The 25,883-nt window shown below is 41.9% G+C and overlaps 1 protein-coding gene across 1 annotated transcript in view; it reads left to right on the top strand.

Moving 5' to 3' along the window:
- Positions 1 to 6,548: 6,548 nt before the first annotated feature.
- The window catches only part of ARFGEF2 (ARF guanine nucleotide exchange factor 2), a 35,490-nt gene continuing 16,155 nt past the window's right edge, over positions 6,549 to 25,883 (top strand). The window contains exons 1-20 of the mRNA XM_082292845.1: positions 6,549 to 6,809; positions 13,443 to 13,473; positions 14,280 to 14,403; positions 15,075 to 15,221; positions 16,082 to 16,261; positions 16,677 to 16,887; positions 17,557 to 17,628; positions 17,900 to 18,048; positions 18,443 to 18,573; positions 19,093 to 19,327; positions 19,590 to 19,689; positions 19,891 to 20,030; positions 20,506 to 20,614; positions 21,126 to 21,327; positions 22,034 to 22,145; positions 22,740 to 22,945; positions 23,830 to 23,914; positions 24,006 to 24,177; positions 25,279 to 25,430; positions 25,620 to 25,748. Of these exons, the coding sequence (XP_082148971.1) occupies positions 6,671 to 6,809; positions 13,443 to 13,473; positions 14,280 to 14,403; positions 15,075 to 15,221; positions 16,082 to 16,261; positions 16,677 to 16,887; positions 17,557 to 17,628; positions 17,900 to 18,048; positions 18,443 to 18,573; positions 19,093 to 19,327; positions 19,590 to 19,689; positions 19,891 to 20,030; positions 20,506 to 20,614; positions 21,126 to 21,327; positions 22,034 to 22,145; positions 22,740 to 22,945; positions 23,830 to 23,914; positions 24,006 to 24,177; positions 25,279 to 25,430; positions 25,620 to 25,748 (2,826 nt within the window). The 5' untranslated portion in view covers positions 6,549 to 6,670. The remainder of the gene's footprint in view (positions 6,810 to 13,442; positions 13,474 to 14,279; positions 14,404 to 15,074; positions 15,222 to 16,081; positions 16,262 to 16,676; positions 16,888 to 17,556; positions 17,629 to 17,899; positions 18,049 to 18,442; positions 18,574 to 19,092; positions 19,328 to 19,589; positions 19,690 to 19,890; positions 20,031 to 20,505; positions 20,615 to 21,125; positions 21,328 to 22,033; positions 22,146 to 22,739; positions 22,946 to 23,829; positions 23,915 to 24,005; positions 24,178 to 25,278; positions 25,431 to 25,619; positions 25,749 to 25,883) is intronic.

Genomic DNA, 25,883 nt, shown 5'->3' with positions numbered 1-25,883 from the left:
GGCAGCAAAGGACACTTGTGTGAGTGCTCACACAAACAGGCCAGTTAGAGTCACTGACAGTGCCCATATGCTTAAGGGTAGAAGGGGGTGGGTTAGTAAATCTGACTCTCCACATTTCACTGGGATGGTCTCTGATATGGAAATTATTTTTCCATTCTACTGGCTGAACAAATTACAGAACCATTTCAGTTTCAAATTGAACATGCTGCCTAAGAACACCAGACCAGGACAGTTAACAGGTTCTTTCCTCTGTGTCAGTTCAACATATTGCAACTCAATTTTCGTACCTTTGCTTTTTGTAACTTTCCTTAAAATGGTGGCTGGGATTTAAGTGATGAAGTACGGAGACAAGGGGAAGCTAGAACACTAAAGTAGTGGTTTTAGAAGGAAGGACAAAAGGTATAATGTAATGATGAGACACAGATGTTCAAGAAGATTGTGGAAAAGTTTCCATTGACAACAGCATAGAAAAATAATTTAGCACTTTATAAACTGAACTAATCTGGAGGGTAAAAGAAAGGATCAGTTCCATTGCCCCAATTTCTACATACACTCTTCAGTTTTGTCAATATGTTTCTTCTGATCCAGTAACATTTAGTCTCATAAAGCATTTGGGAAATACTGCAAGGACAAAGAAAATTAATCTTAAAATAAGAGTGACTGGATAGCTCACTGGACCTCTTGGGTTATGCATGTTAGTTCAGGTCCAATAGAAAGAAGATACAATAAGCAAAACGAAAACAAAACTGCTTTTGTCTCGATGAAGATTCCTCTAAAGAACACCTACCTGCAACTCAAGAATAAATGAGTTCAGTAATGAGCAGAGAGAGGAAGCCTTTCCTGCTGAGAGGAAGGGAAACAAGCCTGTAAATCTGAATCAAGGAGGCAAGGAACTGTCTTGAGCTGGCTTTGTGAAAGACATGAAGAGTTCTGCACATACATGAATAAGGTCTATACTGTATGGTAAAGCTAGGGACAGTTCTTGATGACACTCTGAGTTTCTTACACTAAATGATGAGACATAAAGATCAGATTAAAGGTCAGAGAGAAGGTCATTTATCAATTTAATTCCTCATAGAGCCACTCATAGCTCTCCTGACTGAAATCATCCTGATAGAAAGCAAAATCAGGGCTGATGCAAGGCATGTGTATCAGAGGTGGAGAGCAATCACTAAAATGCTGTAGATCTGCAAACATTGTTCAACTCCTTTCAGTTTAAGAAATTCTGACAGAGTTTTGTTATATTGCTGTATCTAGCCAGGGTCAACCCACTACAATTGGAAACCAGGATCTTCAGTAGCTTAGTATTCTGTTTTCTTTGTTTTTACCGAATACAAAGTTTCTGTCAGCAAAATCTGCCTCGTTATACTCTTACCTTGGTGAAAAGCAGAGTGCTGTGCAAAGCAGGTTGTTCTGTGCGCAGATACAACATGGAAGTCAGTCCTGTGCCATTCAGATACACACAACTCTAACTAGCACTTGCTTGTGTGGCAAGTAAAGTCTCATTATCACCTCTCAGACAGGAAACTTGGAAGTGAGTGATTATCCAGCCCTGGGTCTTCCACCTCTCCAGCATCTCAGGGTGTGGGAGCTACTCAACTGCATTTGCATCTTTCCAAACAATTACACTTCTCACTCTGCAGGCAAAAGCAGGAGCTGGCAAAAATATTTTTCCCAAATGCTCCCTCACTCTGGCTGCTATCTTTTAAAAATAAATAGACTTTTTGTTGCTTTCAAAGACATGTTGTTTCTAGTGTTTCTCTATATTTAGGTAATTGTACACTTTTCTGGCCTAGATATGGTTCTAAACAGCGTAAAAGGAAAATAGTCTGAAATTTTCAAGCCTGAGTATGTTACGCTATTAAAATGACTGTGTTTAGGGCTGCTGCTCATCAGAAGCACATGCTGCTATCAGTGAGAGCAGTGGCTGTTCAGTAATATGGGCCATGAAGGCAATCATATTTGAATATGTGAACACTTTGATTCAAAGTCTGATCTTCAGATTCTATTGCAGCTCTGGTTGTCTGAACACTGTTACATCCCTAACACATCCTCTTATGGTTACATATTATCTGTTATCATGCCAAGTAATAGAGGCTGCATTTCAGCATCGAAGGCTCTGTGTCTGCTTCTGTCCAGCACGTGGTTTATTGCAATACTCTCATGTGAGTCTGGTACCACAGCTGATCTCAGGAATGGGCTCCTTCTGCCAGGGCAAGTGGAAAAAAAATCTCTAACTTGGTTTTGATTGAAAGGTGGGATTTTAACAAAACTATTCTGTGGGAGAAGTGTCTGCTTTCTTTCGACAGGCTGCTGATCCTTTGAAATGTGAAAAAATGAAAACTGTAGATCTGGGGTAAAGCCAAAGTATGTTTCTCAGATTTTTTATAAGAAAGTTCAAGTTCTCTTGTGAGAGAGAGAACTGCAAATCTGATCTGTCCTGATGGCTTTATAAGGAAAGAAGAATTTAATTTGTATTTGCTTAAAATTGTATAAATCTCATATATTCCAAATAGTGCTGTTGTCCCTTGTAAATTACTTCAAGGTAAAATATTGGGCTGAAAGGTAAAATCTCAGCAGTGAGCAGAAATGCTGCAGTCAGTTCTGAGAGCCAGCTGTGGGGGCTGGCAGCGATGCAGTGCTGGCTGCAGCAGCTGCCTGGTTGGTCTGGCCCAGCACAGGGGACAAACAGCTCCAGTGCCTCCCCTGCCAAGTGATTTTTCTTTTCATCTCATGACACTGCACGGCGCTGTTTAGATATATTGTCAGTGTCCTTTTTTCACATTACAGAGCTTCTCTGGGCAGGAGTGCAAGTTCAGTGTGAGGCTGCTGGCAGTAAGTTGGTCAGAAGACACAGAAGGTCTAAGACCAGGATTTGAAGAAAATAGTGGGAATGAAAGGGAGGGCATTGTCTTTAAACATCATGGTGAACTGTCTTGCTAATATCACACAGATACTTGCATAATTACCCACTTAATAGTTACCTCAATTATACTGCTAGCAGTGGGATAACTCTTTACTATGTGGATTTATTGATTGTAGGGCATGCAGTGTTGAACTGGAAAAAATTAGAGAGCTGAGATAGTGAATCAAATAAGGACCTCCCCTGGGAAATCCACTAGTAAGTGCATTACTGGACAGCAGGGAAAGTGGCTGGAAGCCAGGCAGTTTATAGAATCAGTCCCGAAGGAAATGATTAAAAATGGACAGAAGAAGGGAAAATAAGTTCTGTGCTAATGCTGGACTGGGAACTAAGCTACTATACAGACCAGTGCTGGTTTTCCAAGAATTTTCCTGTCCATTCCGCATCTATTTTTAGAGTGTGGTTTCCTTCGTAAAGCAAACTATGTAGCAATATGCCAGTGGGAAAGTGCTCTGAGGTTAGTCCTGTCAGTCAGCAAGAGCACCTGGCCTCTGGGCAGAAATCCAGAGAAGCTTCTTGCCAAGGAAGTAGCTTGTACAAACTGTGAACTCTGTCCACCTGTTAGGCATTGTTTGCTCATGATTTATGTCTCGCACTACAGACGTATTTGCCACAATGAGCTATTTACAGCAGTTTAATAGTAATTCTTGTAATTGGCACTGAATCCGCTGGCAAACACATGCATGCAGATACATGGATTTCTTCCCCCTTGGTCTGCCTTCTCTCCCACTGGAAAGGCTTTCTTTCTTTGTATGCCTCCAGCCAGGGGCACCCATCATGCAATTACGCTCTGCAGCACGGTGCTGTGTTCAGTAACAGCATTGGACTAGGCTTTGTTGCTTTTGAATTAACCAAATAAATCACGTTCTTCCCTCAGAAAATCAGCTGCTGTAATCTTAAAATACTTAGAGGAAAAGACACATGAGGTTGTGTCTTTTTTTGAATTACAGATTTTTAAAAGAACTCTTCTCTGCCTCTTTGGCTTTTTCTTTCTTGAATCCTCAAGCAGTCTTTGATGTAGTGAGCTCATCAGTTTGATACAAATGGTTGAAGTATCAAATCGCACTTACCAAAGGAATGTGCTTGTATTTAAAAAATACTCATATTTCTATGAAAGTGGAAAAGAGAGAAAGCAACCAAGAGGAAGAGGGCTGTGTTTCAGGAACACAGGGTTGTGGGTAGAAGTTCCTCCCACATGATCCCTGTTGCTCACATGCACAGTGGCAGACCTATAATAGCCCAGACAAGGGAGAGACAAGTCAATAACAAAATAGGAAAGCATATAAATGGCAGCAATTCTTTGTCACAGATGCCAACCTAGGCAGTAAATCATCCCAGGGGCAAATGCCTTGCTATGGCATAAATACCAGTATTCCTGAGTTACTTTTGTCATGGCTGAGGAAAGCCTCAGCTGGAGAGCCCTCCTCTCCCCAAGTGTTTGAAAATGCTGGTAATGATTAAAGGGTTTAATCTGCATCTGGGCCCTGCTACAGATCACATTTCAGTTTCTTGGATTTCCTACTTTATTGCTTATTCTGTGAGAATAAACTAGAGATCCTTACCAGGTAGGCTGTTGTGGTGAGTAAACAGCCCAGGAAGTTTGCTTAAACATTTATCAGTAATACAAAAACAAACTGGTGAGCAAATGGAGCAGACTGAGGAGGTAAGTAAAAGGAACAGGTCCCATAAATCCCCTGTGTGCAACACATAGGATCCATTACACTCTCCTGAGGAAAGGCCGAAGAATTTGCCAGGGACAAAACAATACGTAAAAATTTTTATGCCTGTTTCTAAAAACGAAATTTGCAAATTCATTTCAGATGCCTAAATTTTGTATAGAGTGATATTTCTAGTACAGGGCACCCTGTACTAGAAACGGAGAGTGGCATATATTGTATTTTCAGATTATACTGTTTGTGTAAAACTATTTCCTACGAGATTGGCATTTGGCATGGATGACTGTCCGTCTCTTTTGGTTTAAAATAATGATGATGGTCGTGCCATGCGCAATAGGAATTGCTAAAAAGATATGAGTTCCCAAACCACTTACGTTCTGCTGAAACTTGAGCTTGCCTATAACCAAACCTCACCTATGAGAGTGTGCCATCCACCAGCTCTGTGTTCTTCATCTGCCACTGACAGAGAGCTCACTGTAACTGAGGCCTAGTATTGACTCTTGGCTCTTTGAAATCCAAACCATAACCTCAGTGTAGCCCTGCACCTAGGAATTCAGATACTATGAATCTATAGTACATGATTTCAAATCTATGATTTGAAAAACAGGGGGTTTGCCTGATAGACAGATTTTTTAAAATCTCCATTAAACCATCTGTTCAATCTGTTTTCTAAAAACTAGCCTGTATCCATTTGCTTCTCCCCTGAGAACTAATCCTGTCCCACAATAAGAACCCTAAAATCAGAACTGATAATTTGGCTGACAATACATGAAAAGCTCTGCTGCTTAATTAGTTCTGCAATGCTACTGACAGTAATTACAGCCTCCTTTTGTGTCAATAACTAAGTCAGCAACCCTCAAAAAAGATTCAGGGCCTTATTTGTCTTTTAGCTATGTCACTTCTGCATCACTGTAATTTCAGTGATAACAGTAGAATTACCCTTCATCTACAGGAGTGTAAGTGAAAGGAGATCACATGTCCAGACATGTACATTGGGGGGTCGGGTTTGCAGGCACATTTCTGACTGGGAGCATTTTTTAAAAATCTGTATCTAAAAATACAAGCACTGGTAAATTTTCCCTGGGGCATAATACTAAACTATTGATTTGCACAGGTGTTTGGAGCCCTTGTTAATGGTTTTGGGGACAAAAATTGCAGTTCTTCACAAATCGACACTAAGGGTTCATTAATGACATTTTAAAGTTAGTCCTGCTGTTTGAAAAAAAGGAAGCAAAACTGCAACCTAGAGAATCGAATGTGCTCCTGTGTTCTCTGTTAGATGTGGCCGTCTGAATTTGAAGGAGACTTCTGTGGAACTTCATGGAAGAGACGGCTGCGTGCAGTGATGGTTAATAGACTGAGGAGGGTGTCGATAGAGTAAACGCAGATTATTGCTACAGATTGTGCTGGAGTCCAGAACTGGATTTCGGGTGTAAGGTGCTTTACCACCTAGGCAGAAGGTAAAGGGAGAAGATACAATTAGGTATAAGGTTATTAAAGGAGGGTTAATTTCTGTGTCTGGAAATTTAATTTTTAGTGAGTCCTTTTTAATATACGGCTTTGGCTCTTTCACATGTGTTCTCTCTCCATGCCTCGTTACAGGACTGTGTGAGAGTTAACAAGGATAATGCGAATGGGGAGATACTTCGATTAGAAGCATTACAAACCCGAGTATTCCACCAACGCGACCCCCCCGTCAGCAAAGCACAGCTCCTTCCCTCACGGAGGGCGGCCCTCGGCCCCGCCCCCCGGCCCCGCCCCCCGGCCCCGCCCCCCGGCCCCGGCCCCCGGCCCCGGCCCCCGGCCCCGGCCCCGCCCACTCGGCCCCGCCCACTCGGCCCCGCCCACTCGGCCCCGCCCACTCGGCCCCGCCCCTCGGCCCCGCCCCCGGCACGCGCGGCTCTGGGGGGGTGGGCCGGGGCTGGCCCGAGTCACGTGACGGCACCAACATGGCGGCGCCGTGGCGGCGGCGCGGCCGCTGAGGGAGGCGCGTCCCTTCCGGGTGGTGCCGCGGGCCCCGAGTGCCCGCCCGGCTCTCGCTCCCGTCCCCTGCCCCGCTCCCGGCCTCGTCATGCAGCCACCGGCTCGCGAGCAGGACGCCCGCACTAAGAGCATGTTCGTGTCGCGGGCCCTGGAGAAGATCCTGGCGGAGAAGGAGGCGAAGCGGCCCCCGCACGGGCAGCTGCGGAGAGCCTGCCAGGTGGCGCTGGGTGAGTCGGCCCGGCCCGGCCCGCACAGGGCACAGGGGGCGCGGCGGTGGAAGGGGCCCAGCCCCCCGGGACACGTCCCCTCCGCCTCCGGCAGGGTGCGGGAGAGCCCCGCGCCCCCAGCTGCTCTCGGGACTTTGGAGCGGAGGGAACGTTCTTCCTCCAGTACAGGACGTGCAAATACGAGGGGAAAACCCCCAAATACCTGTTTTGTTAAGTTTTGATCTCGGTATGGAACAGGAGGAATTTGGACTTGCCACTTCGGTTTTCAGAAAATTAATTGCTTTTTTTAGACTAGGAAACAAGACTTTTTAAGGCTCTCGATTTACGGAGTCCCAGAGCTTCTCGGGATGATAAATCTGACCTCTGATCTCTAAGTCGTGGTCGGACTGGCTGAGGACTGTTAGCAGTGTGGCCAAGTACATGTAATATTTGTGATGTTTTCAGACGTGAAAGCGGTTTTTGTGAAGTTGGTGGACTGGTTCTGAAATCTGCAAGTACAAGCTTATGTAAAGGTCTCTGTGTTAAGAGTTCTGACAACATATGGTGTGTCACAAAGAGAGTAAAGATAAACTGGGTAGAACAGTAGAGCTCTGCAGCTGGAGTTCTCTGTGGCCCTTTCTTAATTTGCAAAAGTGACACCTCTCTTTCAGTTTTGGTTGCTTCCCATCAATATTTTCCTTTGAATTGGGAACATTTAATGTATCCAGGACAGAAGAAAAGACAGGCTGAGTGTGTAAGGACGCTGGACAGGTGCAAGTTCTGTCCCAGGCAGAGTGAGAGCAAGCTTAAAGAAATGCTGTCCTTTTTATCTTCCTCCCTGCAATATTTGCTGCCAGGAGATCTGTAGGAGCTACCAGTAGTGACAGTATATCCAGAGAAAGGTAAGCAGATAGGAGGGTATTTTAATTATTATTTAAAGTTGGCATTGTGAGCAAGAGAATAACAGATGTGCCCCAGCAGTTAGAGACTGCTTTTCCTAATTAATTCCTTTTCCTGATCTCTTCCCCAACTGCCCCCACATGCACCAAACCCATTTACAGGACTGAGAACCTGTTTTGCTGCTATGTAAATATATTTAGAGGTTGAGAAAGGGAACTTCCTTGTAAGATGCCTAGTGAAGGTCTGTGTTTGCTAATGCATCGCAGATGATTTTGGGAGGAGTGTTGTGCAGTAGCCACCCGTTGGCACCTGCCATTCGGACTATGACTATTCCATGCCTGCATGTTTTGAGGTACAGTATGTTTGAGGGGAGCTGATGGTTGTGATGGTGGACATTTTTTCCCTCATCTTGCCTCGAAAAAGAGTCCGTGGGCTTTCCTGGACTAAAGCAGAAGTCAGCATAAAGAGATAACCTTCTGTTGACCCAACTGTTAGGGGCCTGGATGACTGTATGAGAGGATCTCTGTTACATTTGGCGAATATTATTTGAGCATTGTAGGTTGCCAACAGGAATGCAGTTTCTTTTATTCTATTTTGGTTAAGCCTTTTTTTTTTTTTTTAACTCAAATGAAAAAACCAGTTTTATTTCCATATACTTAATTTTAATTAAGCTTATACTTTATAATAACTATGACAGTTCCAAAAGTGTCAACTTAATTTTCAAGCTCTATGCAATAGTATGTATGTGAGGAAATGAGGGAAGAATGTTGCTGGCAGTCTGAAGAATTCAGGCCAAACTTCGTAATCTACACAAACTGTCATGGATGAAAGAAGCTTCAATGTTGCGAATAATAATAAAAAGTCCAGTTAACACTGAGTAAAAATAATTCAGTTTGAAAGAAATGTAGTTACTTTATGAAAATGGTCATTGTGTCAGCTGTTGTCTGCTGCACTTTTCTCCAAGTCATACTTTGAATAATCCATTTCTACCTCTTCCTAAATCCCTTTTGCTGTGCAGTCTTCTCTATGCAATGGTGTTTTTATTGGAGCCTTGAAGCATTGCACCAGTTATAAACCAGGCAATGCAGGCACAGAGCATGTGTGCATGGTATCTGCTCCTGGGACAAGGGAAGTCTCAGATGAATTTTTTTTTCCAAATAGAGAGAAACTGGTATATTCTACAGCTGCCTAACAAAAATGAACCTGTTTTTATGGCTTCTGCTGTGGTGTTACTGCAGTAGTGTTTCTCTTACCTATGCTTTACATTTGTTGTTTGGTGAGAGAGAAAGAAGTTTCTAACTGTGGGAATGATGCTCTTGTTTTCTTATGTGAGTTCTGTATAGGTTTGTACATGTAACTCCTGTGAATTTAGGTAAATCAGTACTGAATGTTGCTGTCTCTGTTGTGTAGGAAATATGGTATTCTTTCATTCTATTTTTAATCTGCTTTGATTGTTCTAAATTGAAACTCTTCTTACCCTTTTTTCCCTGTCATTCAGTCCTTTCACTGGACTAATACTGATCAGTTTTGGACCGCAAAATACACGACATTGTAGAAATCAGAAGTAACATAGGCTCAAGTAGGACACAAACACAAGAAATATGTAAGAAAAGGAACAAAACCAGTTTGCAGTGGTGTTTTTTGAGGTTTTGGGGTTTTTTTCTTCTTTCCACCCCCTCCTTTGAAATATGCAGTGTTAATGTTAAGTAAGCAGAGTTTGAATAGATTCCTTCGTTCGGTCTCTTGCTTCATCAGTAGGTGTAACGGTTGTCTCCTGTACTTGTAGTGCCAGTAAACCCCAGGAGAGATTGGGAGAAATTGAGGGTTTTAAACAGAGAAGCTGTTCTGCTCTTCTTAAGAAAACTGTTTTAAAGAAAATTTGTTTTCAACAGACCATCATATTGTATAAAGTAGTTGTTTAATAAGCATTTGCATGGAGCTCCAGGTACACATGATTCTTAGTAAATCTACTGAAATTATCTTGAAAAATTTGCAGTGGAACACTGATAGTCTGTATCACAGCAGTTCATATTAGAATAAAGCTAATTGTGCACCTCGGTCTCTCACATAAACTATTACTCCTGCCCTACTGCGGCTATTTTTAATGACATCCTGTGCAGCCAACCTGGTTCTGTGGCTTTCTTTGGTTGCCTGGGCAGCTCCACATACATATCTTCGAGCTTTGTAAACAACACAATTTGTTTAGTTAGCTTGTTAACAAGTTAAAATCTTTTCAACCGTGCCTTCACTTAGGAATCTGGTTGTGTGTTTAAGAAGTCTCTGTGTATAAATGACAAATGTCCAAAATAAGTTGTGTTTCCTAGTTTGGCCTCTTGGCCAGTGTGTTCAGAGAATGGTGGGGCAAAGAGGAGACTCCGGCTTGCCCAGGCAGCCTTTTCTGAAGGGCTCTGTAGGACAGATGTGATCAATACTTGCGGGGTGGTGGCGTTTGGATGAAGTCGAAGGCAGGTTGCAGTTGGGCAATGCGGTCGGCTTTACTGGGCTGGGGGAGGGAAGCTTTGGCTGCTCCTCTGTGTGTTTGTGTTGGCACTGCTGCCTGCTGCTCGGATGGGCTATGGAAGGGCATGGCCTGTGTCCTTGTGCCAGCACAAGCCATTTTCTGCACAGGAGCTTGCTTGCTGCCACTGACACAAACCTGACTCTACGGCCACAGAGCAGGCATCGAATTGCAGGCAGACAACAAATGTCCTCTCTTTTAATGTGTAGTTTTCATTGCAAGCGAACTGAACCCATCCATCTGCTAGAGAAAGGCAGCTACTCAGTGTGGGTTTGCATCCTGCTTTTATGGCCAGAAGCTCTGGAAGAAATTGCTGCAAGGCCATTCGTGTTCCAGTTCTGTTGCTTGCTAGGAATGCTGCAGGACTTTCATTGGGTGGGCAGCACAGGGGTTGAAGATGTTTCTGACTGAAGGAGATGCCATGAGAGTGACAGGGAGCTCTGGTACCTAAAGCACCAACTGAGGGATCAGCACTGTGCTGGGGTGACCAGATGTTGACCAAAATTCAGACAGTGTTCTGTAGCTATGGAAGGGAGTTGAGCTGTGCCCCTTATTCCTGTGACTGGAGAAAAACAGTACCAGTGGCAGGCGATTTCTGGAAGCTGGCAGTGTCTGGTTAGGGCTTAGCAAGCTGTTCCTGGCAGCAGTCTTTAATTAGGCAACTATTTCTGTTTCACTCACTTGTGATGGTCAGACCACCAAATGAGTACTTCAAACGTGGAGGTTTTCAAACTATTTTGATGCAATCAGTAGCAGAGGTATGCCTGTAGCTTCCTTTTGTCCTTTCATTTATTCTTTTCTGCCAGCATTATCTATTAAAATACTGTTGTGGTGAAGATGTTTTTATATGGCTTTAGAAAAGCTTTTATTATAATAAAAGTGGGGAACTTGGTCAGGCCTTGGTTAGACTTTTTTTATTGTTGTTGTTTATAGAGTACTTCTGAGAGTTGAACTGTTGTTGCTCTAATATGGGATGTTATTCTTCCATTATTTTTCCAGTGCAAGATCTAAGACAAGTATCAGTAAAGATGGGCATGATCATGTCCCCTTAGAGCCATAATCTTCGTGAAGTTTCAATTCAAGATCTTTTTTACTCTGCAAAACAAACAGTATGGGGGGAAAATGATCTCCTTGGAAGAAAGAAGAACTTAGTGGAGCTTTTGTGTTAGAAAAATTTCTTCATTAAGAAAAAGCTCTGTACACCTTAGTTCTACAGGGCGTCTGAAATACAGCATTAATTGTGTTTTTTCTGGTCCTGGCATCCTGCTGTACTTGGGATTCTAGCTATAGCTAAAATATGCCTTTCTCTGCCAAGACCTGGAGGCAGGACTAAGCGTTCTGAAGGTATAAAGCTACCCAGAAGACTCAGTGTTTTAAGCAGCCGGTTCCTGCATGCCTAGGGAATATGCTGTGCTAAGAACATGGCAGACAAAACCAGGAACACAATACACTGGTGGGTTTGTTAGCATACGTTGTTCTCAGTAGCTCTTTGGATCACAGTATAGGGTTAAAGATGGGGAAGGCAATTAAACATAAAGGCCTGAATTCAAATTATGCAGAACTGAATTTCTGACTAGTCACCTTGTTGGTAGGCCAGCTGGATCCTGGAATGAAAAACACAGTGGTTCAGGAAGTGGTGCTGTGCAAGATTTACGTTGTCTGTTTGGCACAGAAAACCTTGGTCATTTCTTACCAACAGCCTCCATTCTGTTGTCTCCTCTCCAGTTGAAGCCTGAAGTATCAGGGGATGGTGGTTCTGGGTTTGCGCTGTCACTGAGCTGCAAAGTTCCTTCTGATCCTGGAGCCCCAGGCCCCAGTGCTGGGCACTGGGCTTGGCTTCTGCAGGGTTGGCAAATGAAAACTGGTCTTTAAAGCTGCTGGATATGTTTGTTTGTGTGATGGGCTTGAGGAGACCTGGGAACACTGTGTGCCTGGGACTCTTCCATTTTTCTGATGTCTCTTTGGCCGACTCCGGGATGGATAACATTACTTCAGTTTGTGTAACATCATTGTGTGCCATGAGAACTAAGGGATGTCAGACTGATGCTCATTAATGAGCAGATATGGCAGAGAGAATGGGAGTCCTGGATGGAGCTTATCACTCACAGCTTATGGTTATACAGGTTTTCTCTATGTTTTGCTTCCATTTTCTCTATCCAGTGTGGGTAGTAATTTTACAAAATCAGTACACGCTGTGAGGATTAATTCCTGTGCCATTCACTGACAATCAGGCCTGTACAAAACACTGTAATCTGTGTTTGCTGCAGTCCTTGTTCCTTAGTGCGGTTTGTGTATTGATTCTCCCGAGACAGAAGAAATTCCTGAGGTTCACAGGCAGCAGTGAAATCATCTGAACTGTGGACATCTGATCACAAACAATGGTGCCTCTCCAGAGTTGTGGAGAACAAGTATTGAATGAGTTATCATTTTCTAGTACGTGCAATTGAAACAAGATTTGTAAGCATGGTAATTTGCAGAGTCAGGGTAATTTGCAGCATGTGCTGTAGGGTGGGATGGAAGGTTCCACTGGTGTTACAGATGATGTAGCTGTGCAGCCTTGCTGTGGGTGTTTGTTTAGATATGGATTTGTCAGTGTTCACAGTGGGTGCTTATGCTGGTCTGTATATGGATGTGGTGATACCTTAGAAATCCTTGAAAAGCCTTACTAGGATCTTTGGGATCTGATGCTGTATGCAAGAGAAATGAGAAAGGAACTTTCTTTCCTCATGTTTTTAGTTTTATGAAAAGCTCTTTAAAAGTGTAATTAAAAAAAAAAAATCTGCTGGCAAAAGGACAGAGTGCATTTTAAGATTTCCTATCTCCTGGGAGCTTGTCTGGCCAATTCCTGTTGTAAGGCTCAAGACAAGCAGGCTGGCTGGGACTGCAGGTGACGGGAAGGTCGGATGCGTTGAGCTCAGGGTTTATGCAGTAGCTCAAAGGCTTCTGCAGATCTGAGCGCTCTATGATGTGGACTTACACTTGAATAAAAGTTGCATACTATGCCTGCGTGTTCTAAAGATACCTTTTGTTGAGAATGTTTGGAAAAAATGGCTTTTTAAATGTAAAATTGGAGAGATATACCTTTCCATAACTGGTGAAACTGATCTCTGAAGCTGAGGTGTTACAGGAATGGAGTAGCAAATACTTAAGTGCAAGACTTGATTTGAAACAACTTTTCTGTATTACTGTGTTATTGGTAATGATAACTAAGGCTTGATTTTTTTTCTCTCTTCCAGATGAAATAAAAAGTGAGCTGGAAAAGCAAAGGTAAATTCTTAATTACTCTAAACAGTGTGTGAAAAGGACAAATGGAATATTTTGTGGAAGTGTAAGGGTGTATATACATTACAGCAGTGAGTTTGTGAATACCCGGTTACCCACCTTTCTGCCAAGAGCATATGGCCTGGCCTGTGTGTTTCACTTACACAATGTTTGTGGCTGTGGGTACTCAAGCCATAACTGCCTCTGAATTTCACCAGGAAAAAATTGCAAAATTCCTAAAAGGTGCCAGTTTTTTGCTTCCTTTTACTGGACTCAATAGCTTGATAGGAAATCATGGGGAGTGGTACATACCCTCTGTTTGATAGCATGTCCTCTTTATTACCCAGATCAAGAACACCAGTTTGAATATTACTTAAATAAAAATTTTAAAACCATTTTCCAGCACTGTGCTATGATTAAAAATTAGTAGATGGGTCTCCAAATGTGTTTCTATTTGCTTAGTTTTCCTCTTATGGGCTCTGTTTAACCAGTTTTGAATAACATGGATAGATACATCAGTTGTGTAGGAATTTTCTAGTATTTCAGATAGCGCGACAGTTTTGGAGTATAGTGAGGGAATAGTTAAGCTGAAGAAGGTATCAAAACGATCAGATAGAATATAAATGTAAAATGGGTTTTGTGTGATTTTAAAAGAAAATTTATCTTAGTTTAAGAAAGTATATGCAAGAAAGCTGCAGTACATTTGTAAGCAGCTATGCATTATTTAGCTTTAAATTTAAAAAAAGGAGGAAGTGTAGTTTGCTGCGATGTACGTGTTTAGAAAAATTAATAACTCTTCTTATCTGACCTAGAGAAGGCACTGCTGCTCCACCAAAAGCAAATTTCATTGAAGCAGATAAATATTTCCTTCCATTTGAGCTGGCCTGCCAGTCAAAGTCTCCACGCATCGTCAGTACTTCCCTGGATTGTTTACAGGTAAGTGTCCTGGTTAAGCCTGCTCAGAGTGAGATGGAGAAAGCTGCAGTTACCAAATCTGGTGTGCAGCTCCAGAGGTGAGGGGCAGCCCTGCCCTGCACACGCCCGGGCCCTGCCTGGGCTCGCTGTGGGCTGGGCACGTGGGCACAGGGAGGAGTGTGGCTGCACTTCTGTAGCAGCCTTTGCCGGGGCTCAGGGATCCTTACATCAGTCAGGAAAGGTGCTTCGTCTGCGGTGCTCTACAAGGAGTGTTACCATGGGGTTTCTTGTGGTGCTGGTGTGATGGCAGAGGTCACACTCTGGAGTCTTTCTTTTTTTTTTTTTCCCTTTCGATTCTTACAGAATTCTTGTACATCTTGGGCAGAACCCTTTGGTTTTGAATAGGTGTTACACAAAGGTGTAACACAAGGACTGGTGTTAAAAAAAATTTCTCTGGTTATGGTATGAAGAAATGGTCTGGGTGGAAAAAGCTTTTGTGTAATACTGAAATCTGTTTTGTCCACATACGTGAGCAGTCAAAGTATTTGGTGGCCAGACTATGGATGTTGTTAAATTTTTGCATTAAAGCTGGTTAAGTGAGGTATGCTATCTAAACACCCCTTTTTATGCTGTGCTAAACTGTGTTTTTCTTAACAGTATATGGTCATCTAAGCTGCATTCTTTCTATCTAGAAACTCATTGCATATGGGCATATCACTGGCAACGCTCCAGACAGTGGAGCTCCTGGAAAACGACTGATTGACCGAATAGTCGAAACCATTTGCAATTGCTTTCAAGGTCCCCAGACAGATGAAGGAGTACAACTGCAGATAATTAAGGTATTTTATTTCATTTATTTTGGTGCAATATTAATTTGCTTTCTCTCCCTTTCATTTTGTAACTGAAAAAAAAAAAAAGCTAAATATTACTGAGGGCCCAGTTGCTCCATTTCTTACACTGTCCCATGTGTCACTGCATTCAGGAAGGCTGTCACCAGGGCAGAGTTGGTGAGGAAAATGTACTTCCTGCTGGGAAAGCAGAATGTAAGGGAATATTTTATAGATGTTTGTCCTTTCCAAGATGAGCCATCTTTCAGACAACTTCATGCTCCTCTTAGAGGCTTGCAGTGCCCACCTCCATCAGGCCAGGGAATTGCTTTCAGCCCTGATAGCAGCCCTGGAAATGGGATGCAGTGCCGTGGAGTGCTGTTCAAGCCTGTCTGCTCCCCTGGACTTTTTTCCAGACAGCTGCCAGTGTATGTTCTCAGCAAGGCGTGGTAGTGTCCATCAGTGGTGTGTGTTCTGGCTCTGAAATCTTCTTGGGCTACTGTAGCTGAGTTTGGAAGTTGGTGAACCTTCTAGTAATCCAGCTTGATGTTAGTGTGGGACAATTGTTTCTTGCATGGAAATGAAGCTATGGAATATAATAACTTTCATTTGGAGGTGCAGTATGTCCCTTAGTGGAAAATTAATTTTGATAAAACCCTCTAAGAACAGCTCAGAAGAGAACAGAGATATGGAAGTCCTTTTAAACTTTCTTCGATTTGAAATGTTGCTGCTTGTAAAGTCTTAAAAAAAGATACCTGTGTTTTGTAGCAAACCCACTGATTATTCTGGAAGACATGCATGAAGAAGAGCATGAAGAGCATTGCTGCCTACTTACTTAGATTTAATTTTTACCGTGTTATGGACTTTTCTAGGCTCTCCTCACTGCAGTAACATCTCCATATATAGAAATTCATGAAGGAACAATTCTTCAAACTGTTAGAACCTGCTACAACATCTATCTGGCCAGTAAAAATCTTATTAACCAGACAACTGCCAAAGCTACCCTGACACAGATGTTAAATGTCATTTTTACACGGATGGAAAATCAAGCTGTAAGTAACTATTTGTTTTTCAAATGTTTAGGCTTGCAAATGGCTGAAAACTTTTTTCATTACTGTTGCTTTTAATGAGTCTGTCATTGTAGTTTTATATCTGTTGATCTGTCATGTTAGAAAACCTGTCAAACCCTGCAGTGAAGGCATAGTGACTGATTTGAAAATAAAAGGTGTGGCTCACTGCTGATAACAAGGTTTCACACTGCAGCTTCTGCCAAATGGCACTGGATAAACACATGATGCTTTTCAAATAAACTTGAAGTGTATCTTTTAAATCTAATTGGCCAAGTGATTGTAGTTTCACTGTTTCTTGCTAACATGAGAATTCACAAAGGAACAGCAGTCATCGTAGACAGAATTTCCCTTAGTGTATTTTGTGCTTAGATGAACCTTTTCATATGGACTTTTCAAGCTGCAGGAATCCAGAGAAGCAGAGCGAGCGCCGGCGCAGAAGCCGCAGTCCCCGGCGGTGGCGGCGGCGTCCCGGTCCCCGCGGCCGGGCCAGTGGCAGCACAGCTCCCGGGGAGGCAGAGCCGCCGGCGCCGCGCTGGCCAACGGGGAGCCCGGCACGGCACAGCCCGGCCAAGGGGAGCCGCCGCGGGCCCTCGGCCTGCCCGCGGCAGGTGAGCAGGGGACGGGGTGTCCGTTGCTTTCACTTACGGCGGTGCTGTTGGAAAGCGCTCTTGGAGGCCGCTTCGAGGAGCAGTGCCTGGGGTGACTGGCTCCTTTGGCTCTCCTCAGTAGTCTTTCAGAGTGTGCTGCCATCCTCGGCTTGTGTCTACACTATAACTGCTGCAGAAAGATTCCTGTTCTCCCTAGAATTCTAGTTAAACTATGTGTGCTTTATCTAGAGAATTTTAAAGGAATTTGGCTTGAGTAGGTTAATAAAGGGGAAGGAAAGGAAGAGAATTGTCATGGTATGTGGGACATAATATGTGGACAGATAATATGTGGGACAGAATCGCTTTCAGGTAATTGAAGTCCTGTGGTAAAAATGGTGCATATTATGAAGACCGTATCATCGGCACATACTGCATCAAAATTAAGAATGTTTGTAACAGTTGATAGATACAAATGACAAAATAACTGCATTAAAAATATCAGTGCTTTGATTTAAACAACATAAATAACATCAATGAATATTTTTGAGTGACTTCTCAGAAATTACTTTCAATGAGAACTGCTGAAGAAAACTGATAATCTTTTACGTTTCTGCCTCTGTCATGTTTTTCCTTTTAATCCTCTTCCTCAACAAAAATACTAAGTTAAAAATTCTCTGTGTGTTTCATTAGAGGAAACAATTGATGGAGGAAAGGAAATGGTTCAAGGCATCTTGGAAGACGTGGTGGAGTCAGCTGTGAAAGGTAGTAAAGCCTTCTAAAGTAAAATAGTTGCATTTGTATTGCTTATAGAAGCATGGAAGTTATTTTTGTTACTAAGCATCTTGACAAGAACACCTACTGAGGCAGCAAGAACAGGTTTTGATTGTATCACAATATTCTTTTGCTGATAGCTGAGAAACTTTCTAGTTTACCAGTGCTACTTCTGTCCCACTCGGTGGTAGAGCTTCACAAAGTCATGGGATAGAAAACTCTTCATGCATGATTTTCATAATTTTTCCTTTTTCCCCTTTAGTGGCTGAAGAAAAGCAGGTAACAGTACCAGTCAAGGCTCTGCCTGCATTGGAGACTGCAGATACTCTTCTTTCTGGCTCTAGCAATGAAAATGTACAAACAAACGGGATTCCAGATGATGGACAGTCTGTTTCCTCCACTGATAATCTGGTAAATAACTGCATCAGATGCCAATATACATCTACGAAAGAAGAAATGTTTTTATTGTGCCAACTAATAGAGTGGGATTTGGCAGAAGAAAGGGACAGAAACCCTAACGTGTGTGTCCCGCTCCAGTTCAAAAAGGAAGCAGCGGCTGGAATTTTAGCATATTTTGAAAATATCCGTCCTAAAATTGATTATACTGTATTTTAATACAAAGTGGGGACAGAGATAAAGGGTCAGTCAACACGAGTGAAAAGATCCTGTTTAGGTTTAGTTTAAACTTTGCCAAATGTACTATTTTCTTCAAACTGTAGCTGACTCTCACAGGAGCTGTGGAATCTCCTAATTGCTCTGTTTCTCTGTCTCATGGAGCATCTGTGTTGTGTTTTTTACTCTCAAGGAAACAGATGTATCTGGACATCAAGGTGCTGCCAGATTTTCCCATGTTCTGCAAAAGGATGCCTTCCTTGTGTTCAGGTCATTGTGCAAGCTCTCCATGAAACCGCTCGGGGATGGACCACCAGATCCCAAGTAATGAGCTGTACTTATTATTCTGTCCTCTCCAGGTAGCTTTTGGAGACAATTAAGTAGCTGCTGTATAGTAAAGCAGATGTTCAAAATCCACTTGTCAGGTGCTTGGTTTAGTTAACTTGATGAATCTAGGATTGAAAATAGCTTCAAATTATTAAAAATTTAATACCTGAGATTTTTTGGTTTCGCATGATAGACTTAATCTTACCAGTTGGAGTGGCTTTGACTGTAGTATTTGTGAAGCTTTTGATGGGAGAGTGGGGAATTGCTTAAGAAGCACTGAGCTGCATCTATTAGGCCAGTCTAAGATGTTAATATTACTGAAAATTTTTTCAAATTTGAGTGGTAGATGTTAAAAAAACACTTGGCTGATTTCCACCCCTCTTTCCCCCTGCATTCAAATGAATTAAAATAGCAGTCATTTCTTCTTGATGTGGAAGAAATGCTAGAGTGCTAATGTTGAATACAAGTATATACTAAGAAAATACAAAAATACATTTAATGTTGAATTTTTTCTAGATCCCATGAATTGCGTTCCAAGGTTGTGTCTCTCCAGCTGCTTCTGTCAGTGCTGCAGAATGCTGGTCTGGTTTTCAGGACACATGAAATGTTCATCAATGCAATCAAGCAATATCTTTGTGTAGCATTATCTAAAAATGGAGTCTCTTCTGTTCCTGATGTATTTGAGCTCTCTCTTGCCATCTTCCTCACACTGCTTTCAAATTTTAAGACCCATTTAAAAATGCAGATTGAGGTGAGAAGCTTTTAATCTATAAAATTGCATATGCTCTAGTTCTCAAAATATTGTAATGGTGAAAAGACAGCTGGAATTTACATTTTAACGTCTTAGTTTTGTTTGCTTACTAAACTAGTATATTACTACTGTATCCAAATTCTAATATGTATGAAATGTTACTCTTCAAGAGAAATTACTGAACAGAAATGAGTCTGTACATTTGACGTGGTTCTATAATAAGTTTCAGATCATCAAGTCCTTAACCTTATTTATTTTGCAGGTGTTCTTCAAAGAGATCTTCCTGAATATTCTAGAGACTTCTTCAAGTTCCTTTGAACACAAATGGATGGTGATTCAGACTTTAACTAGAATTTGTGCAGGTATTTCCACTGTGTAAAAGAATCACTATTTTGAAAAGAAATGCCACATATGATGTTTAAGTATGAAAATTTGAATTTGATCCTAGAGTGCTTGGGTGAAATGTCTGGATTCATCTGCACTGCCTGCTCCAACTTGGCTGGTCCCTTTAAAAAATTCTATTGCACAGAATCCTAATGTTTTCATTTGCTTTTATTTTCCAGATGCCCAATGTGTAGTGGATATTTATGTTAATTATGATTGTGATTTAAATGCTGCTAATATATTTGAACGTCTTGTAAATGATTTGTCCAAAATCGCACAGGGACGAAGTGGGCATGAGTTGGGAATGACACCTTTACAGGTAAGGAAAACAGCTTTGAAGATAAGGTACTATTGTTTCATAAACAGTGTTATCTCTGCATCATTACTGATACTTCCAGTGGTTCAGGTTGTCTGTTACTTACTTTTTATTAGTTCGCAAATTTGCAATTGGGTGCTGAAGCAGTGCCATTAATTTACTTGGTGATTTTGCTGCCTGTTTGCACTGTGAGACCAGGCTGGTTCTGGTCTCTTTAGCTGGACTGCCATGGGAGAGAGGAACAAATGAGCCTTTCTCGGCCTCATTTAAATGACTTTGCTTCTGGAGCTTATGAACCAGTGGTACCTTCTGTGGGGTTTGCTTTGCACAGACTTTGTGCCATATCTCCACCATAAGCATTTTATTTTTAAGATTATACTTTCCAAGTCCTTAGAGGGAGACTGGTGTAGAGACTGTTTGCAGCACTGTTTGTTGGTTTTCTTTTTTTATTTTAATATTATTTTTCTTCATGTTTTAGGAACTAAGCCTGAGGAAAAAAGGACTTGAATGTTTGGTTTCTATTTTAAAATGTATGGTAGAATGGAGCAAAGACCTTTATGTGAACCCCAATCATCAGACTAGCTTGGGTAAGATTGTTTCTGTATGGAGAGACTAATTTGTTTAATCAGTTCATCCTTGTGTTTGTTCAGTGTTTAGAATCTATTCAGAAATGTGGATGCCAGATTTGTACCTAACAATTTGTTTATATAAGTGAGGTATTTTACAGACAGTTGTTAGTGTGTTGCAGTAACCGATTCTCCAAGCGTCTGGTTTGATTAACCGGGTTCTGTTGCTGAGCTTCAGCCAGGCCCTTGTTTATGCTATAAAAGCTCACATAGAACAATACATGTGACCAGTCTTGGAGTTACTGAGTTGAAGTGCTAGAATTTCTCCATAGGGGCTGCTGCTTTTCTGCCTTTTGTTGGATTATTTTAGAATTGCATCAATAGAGCATCTTCATGTAGTGTAGCGCAGACTGCCGAAGAATATATGTGGTAAAATAAGAATATTGACTCCTAGATTTCTCCTTAAAAGTTCTGTAACTAAAAGCTCTTGACTGAACAAGGTTAACTTAAATCTCACCTTGTTTGTAAATAGGTTCATATAAACCATCTGAACAGGAAATGGCTGAAGGTAAATGCCTAGAGACTGGAGGGAGACGGAGTAGTGTCAGTTCCTTGGACTCCACTGTATCATCAGGAGTTGGAAGTGTTGGTACCCAGACTGCTGTCCCAGATGATCCAGAGCAATTTGAAGTCATCAAGCAACAAAAGGAAATAATTGAACATGGGATAGAATTGTAAGCCCAGTATGACAGGAAAACTGAAGTTCATGAGTAATAAAATGTGTTGTTTCTTACAGTCTCACACAGTCACACCTGTAGGGACACTTACAAATTGATATTAATGCTGTAGACTCTTGCCTGCTGTTGTCAAAAACCAATGCTGGAGGCCAAATTTAATAAAATCCTGGATGGAGTGAAAGGGGCTTTCACAGCTGTCCTTTTTGCTGGCTCAGCTGCACAAAAGTGTGTATGCCTAGAGAGAAATTGGTTTGAGGAGCACGGTTGTCTTGCAGCGCTTACATGATTTGTTGTCTTTTATTGAAAGAGAGTTTGAAGAATTAGATCATTGTCCAGCTATGCTTTACTACTTTTTAATTTGAAGGTCTTCGTGTCTGTAAATGCTAGAAAAAGGTCTTGAACAGCACCATTTTTAACCTGTCATGTAAAGTCTCTAATTTTAAATGTTCAAAACGGTGAGTTTTGGAGTTTTCCAGCAATAACTTCTAAGGTTATCAGTAGCTCAATGTACCTTATGAGATGGAACCTATGGTGTGATAGGTAATAGATTTGTTGCACATTCATTAACTTTTTTTCTAACTAGAAAGGACATGGTGCTACAGCACAGAATCTTTGATTTATAAGGACTCTGTAAAACTCAAATTTTATAGGATGTGATTTTTTAATTGTATGTCTCAATTTTCCCATGTTTTTGTCTGAATAGGTTTAATAAAAAACCAAAGAGAGGAATACAGTATCTACAGGAGCAGGGAATGCTTGGCACTACAGCAGAGGACCTGGCACAATTCTTGCACCAAGAGGAACGCCTCTGTTCTGTAAGATTACATGCAGCATAATTAATACACTTGCCCCAGTACCTCTGGCCCTGTCCCTGGTATCTGTGTGCTCCCACTCTGTAGTTCGTATCTTAGAGAAACGAACAGGCAAGGCTTCTCATGGACACACCTAATGCCAAAGCTACCTACTGTATCCTTGCTGTCCCGGGCTTCTTAGTAAAGTACTGCATTACAGTGAAGTGCTGGAGGGTTCCCCATCAGTGGAATGTGCATTTCATCTGTCCCTGGAGACTGGAGGGAGATGGAATAGTGTCAGTTGCTGGCAGTACCTTGCCAGCAAAGGAGTAGCATGTGCTGCAGTGGCAAAGCATTCTCTGCTGCATGTTCAACTGGGCACAGTTCAGCTTTCCTTGGCTCTGCAGATCTTACCTTTGGCAGTGAGGGAAGCAGGAATATGCAGACTGAGGGGGGTATCTAGTACCCCTGTCCCTTGCCACCCCTCCATCAGCTGCTCTGCCCACTCAGCAGCACCTCAGCTTTACAGAGGTGACAGCTGCGCAGCTCTTGGCCTAGAAACCTTCTTGCAAAGCTGGTACTTGGATTGCACAGTAATAACTGTCTCGTGTTTTTTAGACTCAAGTGGGGGAATTTCTTGGGGAAAGCAGCAAGTTTAACAAGGAAGTGATGTATGCCTATGTAGACCAACTTGATTTCTGTGGAAAAGACTTTGTCTCCGCTCTGCGTATATTTCTGGAAGGTTTTCGTCTGCCAGGTGAAGCCCAGAAGATTGATAGATTAATGGAGAAGTTTGCTGCTAGATATATTGAATGCAACCAACGGTAATTCAAACCCTTTGTATCAGATCAGTGGCCAAAGAGCACTCCCCTGGCTGTACTGTTGTGGCCCTTAGGGGTGGAGGATAGATTAAGCTCATACCAGGCCAGGAACCTCTGCAGGCTTGTGTGAGGAGCAGATCTTGCTGCTGATATTGGATAAGACGTATACTGATGCTGGCATTTCCTTAAATCCCAAGGACTTGCTAGAAGGAATTACTGGAAGAGGGAAGCCCGAAGTAGGTTAAAATGCTACAGCTTATGCAGAGACAATTTTAGACAAATGTAGATTAGTCAAGTATAAAAAAGCAGTAATAAGCAGTAGAAATGGCTAGAATTCATGGCATAAACAGCTAATAGGATGTTACAATGCTTTTGCTTGCCTGTTAGATGTGGAACAAAATGTGTATATGCTATTTGATACCAAATAGGCAAAGTTGCTATTGTTCCTAATGCAATAACCTAAACTGAAGTTTAGCTACATGTCAAGCTTAATTAGTTCCCATTCCTTAGTCCAGTTGGTGTATCAGTGGGTTGGTTTTGTATCAATCTTTTTGAAACTCTGTGAGTGAAAAATAAGCTGTCCTTTAACTTTTTAAAGATCATACATTATTGTTCTCTGGGTAATCTTTAGGCAATGTACTTGAAAATCTCAGTCACCACTAGTTTTCAATATTGTAAAGATGATGTGCTTTTCCCCCCCCCTTTTTATTTGTGTTTTAAACTACTTGGGGTTTGATGCATTTCTAGCATCAAGCTAGCTTCAGGCTTTGTTGGCTCTTTGGTTGAATCCATAGCACTTCTGGGTATTTTTCTTGCCTATGGGACTAGAGCTAATGGACTGAGGAACTGGGAGTCTATAAACCTGTTTTGTTTTTTTCCTCCTTCAGGCAAACACTATTTGCTAGCGCTGACACTGCCTATGTTTTGGCATACTCCATTATAATGCTGACTACAGACTTGCACAGTCCACAGGTAGAAATTTAAAAAATCCAAACTTACAGAAGTTCAAATTTCCCTGGAAGTTGCATTCAAAATCTGATATCCAACTTATTCCTTCTTACAGGTAAAAAATAAAATGACAAAGGAGCAGTACATTAAAATGAATCGAGGAATCAATGACAGTAAAGACCTGCCAGAAGAGTATTTATCCACAATCTATGAAGAAATAGAAGGAAAGAAAATTGCGATGAAAGAGACAAAAGAATATGCAATTACAACCAAGTGTAGTAAACCAAGTAAGAAGGAACTAGAAACAGGAAAGACCACAGTGCTCTTGAACTATTGCAGGAACTTTGGGATGGCACAGTGGTGTGCGGAGTCCTTGTGAGAATGCCTTGGGGCAATACATGGAGTACATTTAGAATGGTTGATGGAGCTATGTGGAGGGAAACTGGCTCAGTTACAACTTATCACGGCTTTCTGTGGTGGGAACAGCTGTGTAGGTGCCTCTGGTACCACAGCAGAAACAAGAAACGAGATCTGTTGGGGTTTTTAAACATGAGTGTGAGGGGAAAAGGGTGGAATAACTCAAGGGGGAACTTACTTTGCAATTAACTTTTTACGTGTTGACAATGGGTGAGGGCTTGATTTGGGCTGGTTTTTTGTCTTCCTCCATGGTTCAGTGGCTGGGAGGTGTCACAGTCCTTCTGATAGTGTTTGCAGAACAGAGAGATTAGAGAACTTGTTGTGATCTATAGTCACCTCTCCTCATCCAGACCAAATGAGGACTTCTGTGTGTAGTATCCCCAGCTGTACCCTACTTTTACTGAGAATAGCTGGTACTAATTTAATTCAACTTAGTGAATTCTGAATCGTCAGCATAGTGGTTTTTCCAGTGTTTTCATGCTGTTTGCAGGTTTTCTCAAATCAAAATAGGAACAAAATTAATTTGCTTGAAAATTGAAGTTGCACCCTGTAGTATAAGGGTAAAGAAACACTAAGTTATCAATTTATTTATCATGGTGGTGAGGGCTTGTTTTGTTTTGGGGATGTGAGCCTAAGAAGATACAGGATTCTCCATCCACTTTTACAGGCAGAATTACTTAATAGGGTATTCCCCTCTGACTTTGAACAATTAGGTAATAGCAGATGTTACATAGTAAAGGACTGAATTAGTTATTTTGTACAGAATAACGTCTTAAACTTGGGTGTGGTTTTTAGTGCTGGACTTCCTTGCTTGCAACTTGGGGCAGCCTCCTGACTTCTAAGATTTTGCAAGATTTTTATCTTTCCAATTGCAATACCTTTATTTGACATTTTGTGATGCTCAATGTGAAGACATGGAATATGCTCTTGCAAGAAAAGCAATTAATGCCTCTGTGTGGTGTTCCCCTTAGGTGTAGCTAATGAGAAGCAGCGGAGGTTGTTGTACAACTTGGAGATGGAACAAATGGCAAAGACAGCCAAAGCCCTCATGGAGGCAGTGAGCCATGCAAAGGCACCTTTCACCAGCGCCACTCACCTGGATCATGTCAGACCCATGTTCAAAGTGAGTGTCAGGTTCTCGCTGTATCTTCATCACGAAGAGTTTTAAGCATGGGAAAAAAAGTGGAAAGTTACTCTTCAGAGTTTGCTAAATGCAACAGGTGGACTCTTTGGATATATTTGGCTGCAGTGATCCAGTGTTTTGGGCTAAAGTTGTAAGAGACTTCTGAACTTAGTTTCTTCTTCTCTTTAGCTTGTCTGGACTCCACTGCTGGCAGCTTACAGTGTTGGTTTGCAGAACTGTGATGACACAGAAGTTGCATCCCTGTGTTTGGAAGGAATACGCTGTGCAATTAGGATAGCCTGTATCTTTGGAATGCAGGTTGGTGCCAGACTTAGCCTGGGACTCACTGACAGCCATGTGGGCTCTGGGAGGCAGGTGAAGAATTACAAGCAGCGTATACATAGCAGATGAAGTGTCATCTGCTTTCTTGAAATGGTAAAAGGTGTTGATGTA

This window comes from Coloeus monedula (genome assembly GCF_965178545.1).
Source record: "Coloeus monedula genome assembly, chromosome: 17".
In the NCBI taxonomy this organism is placed as follows: domain Eukaryota; kingdom Metazoa; phylum Chordata; class Aves; order Passeriformes; family Corvidae; genus Coloeus; species Coloeus monedula.
The sequence above is the reverse complement of the archived record's forward strand: the minus strand, read 5'-3'. Positions and strand labels throughout refer to the sequence as shown.